The sequence below is a fragment of the Haliotis rufescens genome, unplaced genomic scaffold, assembly GCF_023055435.1.
Source record: "Haliotis rufescens isolate VD_foot unplaced genomic scaffold, xgHalRufe1.0.p SCAF_6, whole genome shotgun sequence".
Lineage (NCBI taxonomy): Eukaryota > Metazoa > Mollusca > Gastropoda > Lepetellida > Haliotidae > Haliotis > Haliotis rufescens.
In genome coordinates this window covers 29594309-29610336 of record NW_025964334.1, presented here as the reverse complement: position 1 = coordinate 29610336, position 16028 = coordinate 29594309, and the positions used below count along the sequence as shown (strand labels likewise).

General features: G+C 39.6%; 1 protein-coding gene across 4 annotated transcripts in view; it reads left to right on the top strand.

Annotated features, from left to right (window-relative positions):
* LOC124141042 (harmonin-like) overlaps nucleotides 1–12213 on the top strand; it is a 51618-nt gene extending 39405 nt beyond the window's left edge. For all 4 annotated transcript variants that reach the window (XM_046508910.2, XM_046508911.2, XM_046508912.2 and 1 more), the window contains 8 exons: nucleotides 1031–1098; nucleotides 1646–1869; nucleotides 3019–3150; nucleotides 3774–3833; nucleotides 4523–4619; nucleotides 7498–7607; nucleotides 8870–8925; nucleotides 10776–12213. In XM_046508910.2, the coding sequence (XP_046364866.1) occupies nucleotides 1031–1098; nucleotides 1646–1869; nucleotides 3019–3150; nucleotides 3774–3833; nucleotides 4523–4619; nucleotides 7498–7607; nucleotides 8870–8925; nucleotides 10776–10788 (760 nt within the window). In that variant the 3' untranslated portion in view covers nucleotides 10789–12213. The remainder of the gene's footprint in view (nucleotides 1–1030; nucleotides 1099–1645; nucleotides 1870–3018; nucleotides 3151–3773; nucleotides 3834–4522; nucleotides 4620–7497; nucleotides 7608–8869; nucleotides 8926–10775) is intronic.
* Nucleotides 12214–16028: the final 3815 nt, after the last annotated feature.

Genomic DNA, 16028 nt, shown 5'->3' with positions numbered 1-16028 from the left:
AATATTGCTTACAGAATGACAAAATATGTGCTATGTGCTAGAAAGGTTAAACAGAAACCCAATAAACCAAAATGACGCACATAGTAGACTTTAGTTGAAACTCAAGGACAGGAAGCATGGAGCATATGCTGTGTTTTGTAGTATGTGAGAAGAGGTTTGCAGTTGGGTGATGAACTGGGTGAGTTTAGATGGAAATACACATGTCCCTATGATTTGGTCCTCCTGGTTTAGTTCTTTACTCCAGCTATTGGTTCTATAGCAGTAGTTTTATCAGGAATTCAGTTAGTTTCTATATTCAGTCATGCAATAGTTATTATTGTGAGTTAGTTATTATGTTTTGTATTCGATGGTTAGTTATTGTGATCTGAATGTTCATTAGGTAATTAGTGCAGAATGGGCTTGTGTTCTTCATGCTTCCTGTGAGGATTGACAAGAGTGAGATTTGGATGGTCACAATGTGTCACCAGGCTGGTTATGTGCCGTCCTACACAATGAATTGCTCATGCTACCAACCATTGGTTTGTCCAGCCCAAACTGGATTAATTTCAGACCACCATGATATAGCTGTAACATTGCTGACATAAACCAACACTCACTCACTTAGGAGTAATGGCATGATTGTGTTTTTGTGTTAGAGGCAGTTCTGATAGATGCTTTTGTTTATGAGTTCGTTAATATCAATTATCGTAAATATATTTCAACATTATCACATACATATTGATATGATGTTTTTCAATAGCTCATAATAATAATTCTAGTAAATATGAAACAGCAATAGTAATGAACCTGATATTATTTAGAAGTAATTCTTGCATTGTCTGCAGCAAACATGATCATAAGACAAACAATCTGATGTTAAATCCATGGTACTTGTTTTAAGTTTGATAATGTGAAAAATGTTTGCTATGTGCATAATATTGTTGACTCTTTGTTTAAAGAAAACAGTATCCGCTGCCTCTCTCAGAAATGTCTTCAGTCCTCAGGCCTTGTATTCCATAACTGGATGGTGAATATGTTTGTTTTATTGCAGCACTCACCATGCTTACGAACCTGACGTGCCGCCATTGGATCAAGAAGAGCTGATTCAGCAGCATCTGAGTGAGATATTTATACACATTTAGACACAAGGATGTAGGGAAATACTGCACATATCACATACTCCAAATTTGGCTGGAAGTCTGGATATCTGAAGTCTGGGTTACTGGGGTCTGACTATGTCCGACTTCATAAACACATGACTTGACTGTATTTCCTTGACAAGCATACCCACTATCAAGTGACACAGCAATTTCTACAGTCATGCTTCTAGGTTTGTCACCACCTTACACATGCTCATGGGTTTTACCAAAGTGGTAAATGTCTGAAACATGCATCACTTCTGGCTTTTCGTCTCACATCAAGCAGACACGCCATGATATTACTGGAAAACTGTTCACAGCAGCGTTACACCAAACTCACTGTCTCGCTCTCAAGTGATGCCACAAAGAGAGGATTTATTGCATACATCTAGGTTCACCCTGTTGGTAGTAGGACAGAAATGTATCATGTTTTTTCCAAGGAGTCATATGCTAGTGTCAGTGGAGGCGCTTCATATTCATATTAGTATGAATTGATCAATTAATAATACATTGTTTTATTTTTACAGATTCAAACCGACCAAAATTCATGTCAACTGTGATGGTAGAATCGCCCCGTCCCCAACCACCGCTCGAGGTGGCACCCCTTCCCCCACCTCCGCCCCCAGAGGAACTAGAAGCTACGACCTCATTCTCTGCATGGTCAAGTCCGAGTGAGGCTGTTGACCACACTGCAGACCAGAGTGAGGCTCCAGCTGAAGACTGGCATGAAGAGATGAAATTCTCACATCAGGTATGACAGAAATCACCAGGCCCTCCTATCTCTTGGAATAAAAAGCATTGAATGGGTTTTAAATGAAGGCATATTGGTAGCATAGCTTCCGTATTGGTTGGTGGTTGGTTGGTTGGTTCGTTTGTTGTTTAACGCCGCACTCAGCAATATTCCAGCTACATGACTGTGTGTAAATATTTGAGTCTCGACCAGACAATCCAGTGATAAATATGATGAGCATCGATCCACGCAATTGGGATACAATGACATGCTTCCGTATTGGAACCGAATGCATTTATCATGCGTACAAAAAGAAACACTATCGGATTTGACAGCGGTTGTTAGCGGAATACGTGCACAGCCGCTATGGGAAAGTCGGCCAAATGCAGTGAATATCTTCAGCTGTATCCATCAACAGCCATTAATACAACACCCTTTCAATGTGGTGATAAACAAATAAGTGACAATCAAAGTAATTTGTTTTCTTTTGACTCGAAGTCTTGATTATAAATCATAACATCCATGGCATTGAGCAGCTAGTATTCACATGCATCAGAATTCATTATCTTAAGTAGGAGACATGTTTTTTTTTATCAATTATCACACATAAATGGGCAGTAGTCAGATATGGTCTCCGAAAACATGCTGAAGATGTCTGATATCTCGCCAATCTGCCTACCTGATGCCAGCAATCTTGGTAACTGTGTGGTTGCTCTCTTGTTACTGGAATGTCAAGACCATGCCCCAGCCCGGGCTCAGTTAAAAGAAGTGCAGTTACATCTGCTGTCTGTCGTAGATCTCCTAAAGCAAAGGGATGAAATAGCAAAGGCCAAACTAACTCTATTTCTGAGTAATGGACAGCTACTTGAACATATATAAACACAGCAGCCAAAGATAAAAATGAAATTATATCAACATACGAAAAAAAAATCATATCAATATAAAAATAGAAATTCTATGAATACCCAAACTCCCAATAGACGTGTACCCTACTCACACACACGAGTCCCAAAGACGGACAGGCCAACCAATATTGCTGAAGCAGAAGGCGACCTCTTAAACATTTAAAGCAACAACAACAATGAGAAGGGGATATTTCTTTATTAAACACATGCTCTCGGGTCTGTAAGAGAGACGATGCATTTCTCAATGTTTGTGTACTTCTTTCAGCCTGTGCAGCTTGGTGGGAAGGCGGCCATCTTAGCTGCCCGTCAAGCCAAGAACATGGGTCCAACTCTCCTCGGTCCGAGCAGTATGGCTGCTTTCACAAACATGGAGGACATAGAGGACCCTTATTCGTTGGTAGGTGGGGACAAATATCAAATGGGACTCCATATTAATGTTTCTTCAAAGGATTCTGTAGGATGTGAGAAATCATGCCCCGAAACGTTCCACAGAACATCATTCTAGCTGAAGAGATGACTAAATTTGATACCTTCAGTGTGAGACAAGGTCATCCTACCTATCATGCTATAAGACACTAGTTTCCTAGTGAAGACTCCATTTTTTATAGGCCAGTTTATAAATACTTTGAATTTAACAAATATATCCGAAACTCCTAAGAAAATCTGCAATAATTTGGAAAGCTTAGATAGCTGCTTTCTGTTATATTAGAAGTCGTTTTTATTAAAAACATCTTTCAATGTTATCATTTTAGAGACTAAATGTTAGCCAATAATTGTCCTATTTCATTATTTTTGACAAAACTTTTCCTCAGAGTGTCGATAATGACAAAACAAGGGAGACAGCCCATGTTAGTCAAGATGACTGATTTGGGTGACACAATAGCAATATTGAGAGACAAATGCTGTTCCATGTGTGCCTTTTATCAGATAGAACTAACTATGTAGTAGACTAGAGAATGCTTGGTTGTTAAATTGTTTGCTTTCAATTTGAATAATTCTACCACTTGCCTTGGTCTGCAGTTTCCCCCTGAGGTGAGCGATGGCAAGGATCTGTCTGTGATCACCATTGCAGTCGGTGAGGTAAGTGTAGTCTGTCTGCCAGACCCTAGAGCATGTTTTTTAAAAATTAAGTCTAATTCAAGTCTAGAATGACTTGGCAAGTCTAGATTCCCTGAGCTGAAATTAAGAATTGTTCAGGGCTCCTAGGGATTTTATTTTTCATATTTTGTAGATATATTTTTAAATTAAGATAACTTTATTTCTGGGACTGATTGTCAGTCTAAGGTAAGTAATTCTGTTTGGTCAATAAAAGATTACTAACCTGTATTATAATTTTTTTTGATGACTTTCATCATTTCTTTTTTATGAGAAATTAATCACTTTTTCCAGATCCCAGTCACCCAGTGCTCAGTGATGTAGTGACAACATATTTTTAAGAATAAATTAAAAAGTATTTTTAAAAATGTTTTGCAGCAGACGATCATGGAAGCCAAAAATGTATCAATTATAAGATAAACCTTGTGTGTTTTCAATTTAGAGCTTTCAAACTACCTGTAAATCTAATTTGAACCTGAACAGGATACTTATTTGAAGAGGTATCAATGACGTACAGCCAAACTTTCAAAATGAATTATTAAGTCATTTCTATTTCCCTTTGAGCAGGCTTTCATTGTTTACCGGTAAGTATTCTATCTGCAAGTTTGGTACTTCAGTTTATTCATGAAATCAGTTTATAATATGAAATTAATATAGTCACAACATCTATACAGAATGAGTCCCTGGGAATCGGCGTTGAAGGTGGAATTGGTACCCCACTGGCTGACAAGATCCTTGTGGCAGACATATATGGGGCTGCCGAGAGACAGGGTAGGTAACTCTTGCAAATCTCAAGCACAACAAGAAGTGGTGACAAACAAACTGTTGTTTCCTTATGTTCGTGGAAGATGGAACTGAACTCAGTATTTGGATCTCAGTTGAAAAAGTGATTGTTTGTCTTGATGAAGACCCCGCTCTCTTGTGGGGTGGTTTGCTCACATTGTCCTCTTCTAACATTTCTCAGTGAAGTGATTGGCTTAAACCTTTAAGAGACTGGGTTTTATGTGTAGGATAAAGCACGTGCAATTGTTTTTATGATATATAAAACCCACATTTGTGGGATAAGGGTTTTAAATATCATAAAACCCCAAGGTGAAGTGCTTTATCTAACTTATAAACTGAAAAAAGAAACTTTAAACATTTACATACTTTCCATGAACCCTAAGAAACGGGCGTAAAATATCTGTTGCTGGCGTTCGGTTCTTGAAAAAGACATTCTAAAACGCATTGCGATTTATCAGCGTCTCATGGCTATGTGGAACACTCACTTGGCTACAGATACGAAGGTTGCGTGTTCGATCCTCGGGAATATAAAGAAAACTTTTGTCATTTGACTTTACATTTCATTACATGTTACAATCTGAACGGAAATTGTACTAATAAAATACCCGGGATATTATAAAACATTATATTGCAACAATGCCTGGAATATCCTATGAAATCCTGGGGATATATATAAAATACCAGGGACATTACAACATCCCTGTTTATGAGATTTAACCCGATTGGAGAACAATAGGATGATGTCACTGGAGGGTTATAATACTGTTTATTCACCCCCCCATCCCCTTCAAACCCCCCAAAATAAAAAAAAACATGGTGAGTCCTAACTGCTTTGTTTTCTGTATACAGGTGAGATAGTCCGCAGTGCTATGTTCTCTGTATGCAGGTGAGATAGTCTCTCTGTATACAGATGAGATAGAGTCCCAACTTCTAAGTTCTCTGTATACAGGTGAGATAGTCCGCACTGCTATGTTCTCTGTATACAGGTGAGATAGTCTCTCTGTATACAGATGAGATAGAGTTCTAAGTTCTCTGTATACAGGTGAAATAGTCTCTGTATACAGGTGAGATAGTCTCTCTGTATACAGGCGACATAGAATCCCAACTGCTAAGTTCTCTGTATACAGGCGAGATAGTCTCTCTCTGTATACAGGCGAGATAGAATCCCAAGTGCTATGTTATCTGTATACAGGTGAGATAGTCTCTCTGTATACAGGCGAGATAGAATCCCAACTGCTATGTTCTCTGTATACAGGTGAGATAGTCTCTCTGTATACAGGCGAGATAGAATCCCAACTGCTATGTTCTCTGTATACAGGTGAGATAGTCTCTCTGTATACAGGCGAGATAGAATCCCAACTGCTATGTTCTCTGTATACAGGTGAAATAGTCTCTCTGTATACAGGCGAGATAGAATCCCAACTGCTAAGTTCTCTGTATACAGGTGAGATAGTCTCTCTGTATACAGGTGAGATAGAGTCCCAACTGCTGTGGTCTCTGTATACAGGTGAGATAGAGTCCCAACTGCTATGATCTCTGTATACAGGTGAGATAGTCTCTCTGTATACAGGTGAGATAGTGTCCCAACTGCTATGATCTCTGTGTACAGGTGAGATAGTCTCTCTGTATACAGGTGAGATAGTCCCAAATGCTATGTTCTCTGTATACAGGTGAGATAGTCTCTCTCTATACAGTCGAGATAGAATCCCAACTGCTATGTTATCTGTATACAGGTGAGATAGTCTCTCTGTATACAGGCGAGATAGAATCCCAACTGCTATGATCTCTGTATACAGGTGAGATAGTCTCTCTGTATACAGGTGAGATAGAATCCCAACTGCTATGTTATCTGTATACAGGTGAGATAGTCTCTCTGTATACAGGCGAGATAGAATCCCAACTGCTATGATCTCTGTATACAGGTGAGATAGTCTCTCTGTATACAGGCGAGATAGAATCCCAACTGCTATGTTCTCTGTATACAGGTGAGATAGTCTCTCTAAAAACAGGCGAGATAGAGTCCCAACTGCTAAGTTCACTGTGTACAGGTGAGATAAAGTCCCAACTGCTATCTTCTCTGTATGGGGCGGTCGGGTAGCCTAGTGGTTAAAGCGATCGATCGTCACGCCGAAGACCAGGGTTCGATTCCCGACATGGGTACAATGTGTGAAGCCCATTTCTGGTGTCCCCCGCCGTGATATTGCTGGAATATTGCTAAAAGCGGCGTAAAACTATACTCACTCACTCACTCTTCTCTGTATACACGTGAGATAGTCTCTGTATGCAGGTGAGATAGTCTCTGTGTACAAGTGAGATAGTCTCTCTGTATACAGGTGAGATAGTCTCTCTGTATACAGGCGAGATAGAATCCCAACTGCTATGTTCTCTGTATACAGGTGAGATAGTCTCTCTGTTTACAGGTGAGATAGAGTCCCAACTGCTATGGTCTCTGTATACAGGTGAGATAGAGTCCCAACTGCTATGGTCTCTGTATACAGGTGAGATAGTCTCTCTGTATACAGGTGAGAAAGAATCCCAACTGCTAAGTTCTCTGTATACAGGTGAGATAGTCTCTGTATACAAGTGAGATAGAGTCCCAACTGCTATGTTCTCTGTATGCAGGTGAGATTGTCTCTGTATACAGGTGAGATAGAGTTCCAACTGCTATGTTCTCTGTTTACAGGTGAGATAGTCTCTGTATACAAGTGAGATAGAGTCCCAACTGCTATGTTCTCTGTATACAGGTGAGATAGTCTCTGTATACAGGTGAGATAGAGTCCCAACTGCTATGTTCTCTGTTTACAGGTGAGATAGTCTCTGTATACAAGTGAGATAGAGTTCCAACTGCTATGTTCTCTGTATACAGGTGAGATGGAGAAGGGGGACCAACTGCTGATGGTGAGTGGACGTAGCTTCCTCGACCTAACGTCAGCCCAGGCCCTCAACATCCTCCGCGAGGCCGAGACCAACAACATGGTATGTAACATCATCGACCACCATACATTGCACTCTCACCTTGACAGGCTGCAGGGATGTTTCATGGATAAGATCAAAGATGGAAACAGCAAATATTGTCTATGTTGAAAAGTGCCATGGCCTGTTGTAAGGACCTATGAACACCTGGGTTAGATTTGGTCTTCAGCAACACGTGCTTGTCGTAAGAGACGACATACAGGATCAGGAGGTAAAAATTACTGACTTGGTTGATGCATGTAATCATATCCCAATTGTGTGGAACAATGCTCATGATGTAAATCACTGGATTGTCTGGTTCAGACTCGAATATTTACAGACCGCTGTCAAATAGCTGTGATATTGCTGAGTGTTGCATTAAGCAAGGAACAAACAAACAAACAAACACACACACAAAACCTATTGTAAGGGAATTAGTCAGAGGTGGAAGCAGGATTTTTAAAAGGATGTGAGGCAGTACAGAAGTGATAGAAGGGCACAGTTGACATGCACAGGGTGTCTGAACAAAGGGCTTTGTGCCAAGCTTAAACATATTTTGTAGACTTGATTCGTAAGACAGTGACTGAGACCTCTTGCATTGTACCATTTCACATGTCAGCCTTATATATAATGGTGTCATGGCTCAGGATGCTGAGCTGCACTGAACATTACGACCCATGAAGATAAGGGGCAGAATAGGTGTTCGGCAACCCATGCTTGCCGAAAAGGCGACAAGGCTTGTCGTAAGAATCGACTAATGGGATCGGGTGGTCAGGCTCGCTGGCCTGGTTGATGCATGTCATCGTATCCCAATGATGTCAATCACTGGATTGTCTGGTCCAGACTCGATTATTTACAGACCGCCGTCATATAGCTTGAATATTGCTGTGTGCGGCGTTAAACAACAAACAAACAAAACAAACCTCTGAACATTCCACCCCTACCCTAAGTCATCCCATGTTGATTTCAAATAAGACAGGTTAACTATATTCATATGAAACAATCGGATGTACTTCTTTTCAATAGTACATGTATATTAATGTCAGTTTAGTTTAATTTAGTCTGGACTAAAAAAGGTTTCAGTGTATATACTCAATCACACTGCCTTATGGTGATAGTAGGAATGGTCTTAATCAGATCTAAGAGACCAATTACTAATTAGACAGTGTGATTAATTATCCCAAATTACTTTTACATTTGTTTAATACAACTGATAAAAGTATTAGTTTAACAAAGTGAGTTTATGAGTTCACCATGTCCCTGTATGTAACTTGAATGTTCCCCAGGGTTCTGTGAAGGTGATTGTGGCCAAGGGAGGATTGCTCAATGATGAGGATGCTGTGTAAGTAGCTTTAACCTTATTCCTGCTGAAGGCAGATAAATCTGCCCTTTGGGTTTCAAGGTTTGTGGGTCAGTGTTAATGATAAAAAAAATCAAAAGGGCTTAGCGAAAAAAGAATAAATGGAATGGATGAAGCTAGTTTCTTATTGTCATTAGTTAGGTAGGTCCATAGGCAGAATATACTATTGACTTGAACCAAACTCTTCATGAGGGAACTTAGAGGCAGAATCAGGATTTGTTAAGGGTGAGGTGGGATTGGTGGTGGTGGAGGAAGGGTCGGGTGTGTGTTCAGGGTGTGCAAATTGGTTGTGCATTGGATTTGCATGCAGCAATTTTATAATGTGACTTGAATGAGTGAGTTGCTTTGAACAGTATTTAAACACTTAGGTTAAATCCATGGGTACGGGAATGGCAAAACAAGGGGGGTGTTACCTTCCAGGGATATCTTCACTTTACTGTATACACTAATATTTCAATAAAAGCAAGTTTTTTTTGTCAGTGGGGTTCAATAATTATATTTTGTTATTTTCAAAGGGGGTGGGGTTCAGAACCCATGATTCCCACCCCATAGATCTGCCATTGGACTCACAACCAATCTGTTTCACCATTACCACTGAATAAGTTCTTAATTGTTCCTCTTATGGCTAGGCTACATTGTGTGTAGGTATGTCTGTCAGGAGCTTTACCACATTCCTGAGGCAAGAGAGTTAACTGACTGAAGTCCAGTTTCCACCCTTGCCGAACTAGGCTGGTATTCCTGGTCTCGATCGTAGCCCCACCAGTGGCTTTTACCTGTTATGTCCCTTCTAGGGGCGGTCGGGTAGCCTAATGGTTAAAGCGTTCGCTCGTCACGCCGAAGACCCGGGTTCGATTCCCAACATGGGTACAATGTGTGAAGCCCATTTCTGGTGTCCCCCGCCGTGATATTGCTGGAATATTGCTAAAAGCGGCGTAAAACCATACTCACTCACTCACTATGTCCCTTCTAAGGCTCTCCAATCAGATTCCACCTCTAGTATCACTTGCGTTTGCTTCACACAAAATGGTGGCGCCCGGTCAAGACAATCTGATCGATAATCAAGATCTATATTGTAATAAAACGGGTCTTACATCGTGAAATGCATCAAATCACGTGAACACATGAAAAGATTTGGAACATAACAAGTTGGCAGTGCACATGCTTTGCAAATCCTGCAATCGACTGAAATCTGCTCGACAGTTTATGAACCGGATTTCAATTTCGGTGCGTGATTTTGATTGGACTATGCATAGACTCGTTAGTCCGGCCAAAATGTAACTCCATAATACCAGCCTTGTTCGGCAAGGGTCGAAACTGGACTTTTATAGTCAGTTAACTCTTTTGCCTCGGGAAGATGGAGTTTTACCTGTGTCAAAAAGAGCAATTCCAATTACCCAAGATATAAGACTATTGGCATCCCACAACACTATAATGGGGATTGTTTGGTTACAATGGCTGTTAGAGCCACACGTTTGTGTTCTTATTCATGGATTTATTTTTGCTCGAAAACTTCTGGTCAGTTGGTCGGAAAACATTAAAGTGAGAAATTTATTTAAGATTTATTTTGTTTATTTTGTACCTTGAGAAGTTATTTGTTGCCCTGTAAGCAGTGATAGTTGATCTTGTCTGTCCTGCAGTTAAATTATTCTTTTGTATAAACATTTCACAATATTTACTTACATATGTATTCGTATATTGCAGAATAAAAATCCTAAGAGACCTAAGTCTCACCAGTGTAATTATTATGCTATTTGTTTACATAAAGCTACCTATGGAACTACATTGAGTTTAAGAGACACAGAAATATTTTGGATGTTTGTTTTGGCTTTCAGGACCTACTTCTAGTACAGGACTGCTGGAAACTATGGAAACCAGGAGTCTTGGTCCAACCACTCCACTGATAGATTTCCATCATTGTATTTCTTGGTAAACAGATATACCATACAAAAATCAAAGAAAAGAAATCAAATAACTCTTCAAGTTGTACCTTTTTAAAAAGAATTTTGTAAGGGCATTTATTTTTTATTGGTTGGTTTACAGAGGTTTTGGTCTAAATTCAATGTAGATGGTTGAAATATTGCTTCGTTAAATTTCAACTTCCAGATCAGTATTGCTGATTGGTCAACTTTGTTTTGATCAAAAGTCATTATTATTTTTTTCAAATTTCAGTGTAAATGTCAGTGTCGTAAACCAACTTTAGAAAAAGGCCTAATGAACACAACCCTCCAAAGTGGCTCCCTATGTCATTGATGCAAAGTTTGATTTGACTTCTTACAACACTCCAGTATGCAAATATTGAAACAAAATTGTTCAAAACTTCATCCTTCCAGCAATTCCTTTTGAAGGTCACTTCAAACAGATGTTGTTGCATTTATTCTAACCACTCTGTTTTAAGAACACTCTGTGAGAACCATGTTATGTGAGCACAGACTTTCAGATCCCAGATAAGCACAGGTTCCACCTCACACTGACATTAATAGAATTATACCTACAGAGCTTCCACAAAGATTGTCCATCCCAAGGCTCTCCTCAAGAATGAATAACATGTTATTTTTATATTCAAACTTGACTTAATTTACATTTCCCAAATGTTCTTACAATGTTTAAGTGAGTTATCCTCTGTCATAATGTCAGTCTTTTATACACTAATGTCTTCCTGTAGAGGTATGTGAGTGGATTAATTCCTGTATGCAAGTATTGATGCAATATAATTGTTATTAACCCATCTCATAGGGATTATGGCTGACTAATCATCTTCAAAATTAAGCATTGATTCATCTTGCCTAGAAAAAGGTTTTTGCATGTGTAACAAAGCTTTGTCAATATTTTTTGTATGAAAACAGGCTCACTGTAAGAATATCCAAGGTTCTATGTTTTGATATATTATTTACTCGTATTTATTTGTATACAAGAAGCATTATTCAGTGTTTGAATATATTTCAGAAATATTAAATATTTAATTAATTTAATTTCAAACTGAAAAATGTGTTTTACGAATTTGTGCATCAAGGATGAAAAGCACATGACACCATTATCCATGTTTGTTAAGTCATGTTATTGGGACACATGTTGCCCAGTTGTCTAATGTGCTGCATTTTCACCATGCAGAGTTATGTCCCTTAGATGTGCTGTGATCCTCTAATCATTGGTTTGAATCCCAGAAATGCTGTGATTATGATCATTGGTTTGTCAGCACCATACACATGTCCCCAAGTTTCAAATAAATGGGGGGCGGTCGGGTAGCCTAGTGGTTAAAGCGTTCGCTCGTCACGCCGAAGACCCGGGTTCGATTCCCGACATGGGTACAATGTGTGAAGCCCATTTCTGGTGTCCCCCGCCGTGATATTGCTGGAATATTGCTAAAAGTGGCATAAAACCATACTCACTCACTCAAATAAATGGTCTTTAGCTTCACCACTTTGGACCATATCAAGCAGACACGCCATGATATAAGTTAAACTCACTGGTACAAATTTAGACTGTTTATGTTGAAGGTCATAGCATAAGCTGATGCAGTAATTGGAAACTTCAGGTGTTGAAGTTTGACAAATTTTAATTTTTACTAAAACATGATAAAACAGTTATCAAAAATTTAAGAGGCATTTTACCTTTAGCAAAAGGTTAAACGATTGTACATGTTTGTGAGTGACTCATTGATATTTTGAGCAACGAACACTTCCGTTGGAATACGATGACACAGTGTTAGCCATGTTAACCAACCTCATCAGCCATGTGAAGATTGGGATTAGAATCGGTCTCCACCAACCCATGCTTGTCATACGAGGAGATTAATGCGATAGAGTGTTCAGGCTTACTGACTAGTTAATGTACGATATTGTATCCCAGTTGCACAGATTGATGCTCATGATCTCAATCACTGGTTTGTCAGGTCAATACTGGACTATTTACAGACCGCCCTCATATACCTGAAATATTGCTGAGTGCAGCGTTAAATGACAAACAAACAAATCTTACCTAAAACAGCATAGGTTACTGGGAACCAATTCCAACTCAGAATCCTCACTTTGGGTTATTATGTTTATTAGTAAACATGTTGTGATTAGCAAGCAAATAAACAACACTGTAATTTAATGGGGTTTATTAGTCTGTTTCATGCCTTCATATAATTACTGTCAGTTTCACCAATTACTGGGGCGGTGGGGTAGCCTAGTGGCTAAATTGTTTGCTTGTCACGCCGAAGACCCGGGTTCGGTTCCTGACATGGGTACAATGTGTGATGCCCATTTCTGGTGTGATATTGCTGGAATATTGCTGAAAGCGGCGTAAAACCATACTCACTCACTTCACCAATTACTCTGATTGCATATGATGCAGTCAAGACTGTTGGTTTCAAGTTGCTCCGATGTGCACTCATGCTCTAATCTAGATGAGGCAAAAAACAAGTATGTGTGCTTCCTATTAGCCATCCAAATATAGGGTAGGTACGTCAGGGTTGTTTTAAAAAAAATATATTTTAAAATTCTTCTTTAAAATACGCTAATTTGCCTGCTGTCACATGACAACTAAGTGTTGCATACTGAAGATAATGACTGATTTATCTGTAGTGAAGTGCAGCAAATTATATGTTACATAAACACAAAATACTGAAAAAATTGTGTAGCAACTTGGGGAAAAAACACGAAAAAGGGTTTAGATCAGTTGCTTCAGGTTTGGGTTGCTTGAGAGACCCAAACATTTTTTTTTGGAGTGGGCTTTATGTCAATTAGGCTGCGGAATTAAAACCTAAGAGACTGATAAGCTCATCCACTTAAAGTTAAGTGACGTCTATGTTGAAACGAGAAAACTGTCTCCCCAACAGAAGTAATATACACATGGACAATAATTAAGCAACACTAAATATTGCCATACAAAATAGCAAGTTACTAATATACAGAACGGTAAATTGATTCTGTAATGGCATATTTGTAACTATTCCCTGGCAATATTTATTTACGAACTTTCAGTTGCCTCACATGCTTTGATATTATCATGTCCTTGTGACCATCTGGGGTCTTAGGCCAACTTTCCTACAGGTATCCTTGTTAACTTAGATAGTCACCATGTTGGAATCTTAAGTAGAAAGAGAGTGCTGCAAACAGCTACTCATTAAACTTGTCCTGTAAATTGGGTGAAAGGCCTTGGTTGATAATGTCATTGTATCCCCATTGCGTAGATTGATGCTCTTGATGTCAATCCCTGGATTGCCTGGTCCAGACTGGATTATTTTCAGACTGCTGGAATATTACCGAGGGCCGTGTTAAACAAAAACAACATCTACTAGGCAGATCTAAACCATTCTTACTGTATACAACCATGCAATATCCACCGATTCTTCCATTACATTCCTGCTTGGCGTGTAGCTGCAGGAGTTGTGCCAATCAAGCTTTCTATTTTGTGATGATTATTATTTTTATTACATTTATACACATAAAGTCAAGTCATATTTCAATCAAATCTGGTCAATTTGTGATTGTTTACCTCAACTGTTTTGCCAATAAACCCTTTAGTCCACATTTATTTGGTTGCTGTTCTCACTGACAACATTGAAGTGTTCAAATTTTAGGTTGCCTGCCTCCATGGTGTAGTGGATAGAGTGTTTGCCAGGAACCTGGAAGGTTCGGTCTCCTGGTTCTGTCTTACCAACATACGTCAAAAGATGCCACTTGTTGGTAACCTGCCTGGTGCTCAGCATTAAGGGTCTGGCTACCTTGGAGAAGACAATTTTTTGTGTCTGAGTGGGGTATTCATGTCAGATTACTTCATGGTATCTCAGTTGGCTAGCTAGCACTATAAAACCAACACAAGTCAGGACAAGTAAAAGCATGTGTGTCTGCATGCAGGCACTCACATACACTCATACACACACACCAACTCCCTCACACTCGTGCATGCGTGTGTATATATGCAATAATCTTGAACGAGATGTTAAACCCCATTTGACCTCACCTCACCTCACCTCACCTCCTGGTTGAGTGAAACAATGAACAGTGATGTGCATATACATGTATAACAAGGGCAGTCATTCTATCGAAAGAAGGGGCGGTCGGGTAGCCTAGTGGTTTAAGCGTTCGCTCGTCACATCGAAGACCCAGGTTCGAATCCCAACACGAATACAATGTGTGAAGCCCATTTCTGGTGTTCCCGCTGTCATATTGCTGGAATATTGCTAAAAGTGGCGTAAAACCATACTCACTCACTCACTCACTCACTATTGAAAGAAAACCATTGTATTGACAAAAACCCCTTGTATCCAATCATGCAGGTGAACATTTGCTTATCCTTGAAGGAGGTTAATGATCCTTTGACTTAGTCAGGACAGCCTCTCTGTGTACGAACATCAACCATTCATATGTACAAAGTGAAATAATACTATACTAAATATTGTCTTTTTAACAAGTACGTATACTTTCTTCTGAGTGAGTGAGGTTGCCTCTGTGGTCTAGAGGTAGAATATCTGCCCGGAAAACGGAAGGTCGGGGTTCGTTCCTGGCCATGTCATATCAAAAGACGTTAAAAGATGGTATTTGTTGTTACCCTGCCTGGCGTTCGGCATTAAGGTGCTTACACAAGGACTGGTTTTCGAGTTAAACTGCACCAGTCTCAGTGGGCTTGCACTATAAAATCGGCATTAGTGTGGTCTAGTACAAGCAGCCACACATACATGCATGCACATCACCATATAAGTGCAATAATCTTGGACATGATTTTAAACCCCATTTCACCTCACCTGACATCATGTCGCCAGTGGGGTAGTCATCACCATGTTTGACCATGTTCCTCCTGTGGTGGAGGTGAGGAGAAATTGAGTTTATTGTGTCTTTCAATAATATTGCACTGATACAGTTACATGCAGTGTATGTGTGGCTGCTTGTACTTATGCCAGTTTTATAGTTCTAGCACACTCAGATACCATGCTGCAGTTTAATATGCATACCCCATACAGACTAAGTATACTGATTCCGAGACGAGTTCTTGTTATATCCATTTATTGCCATGCACCAGGCAGGGAAACAACAAGTACCATCTTTTAACGTCTTTTGGTATGAGGCAACCAGGGGAATAAATCACCAACTTTCTGCTCTCCA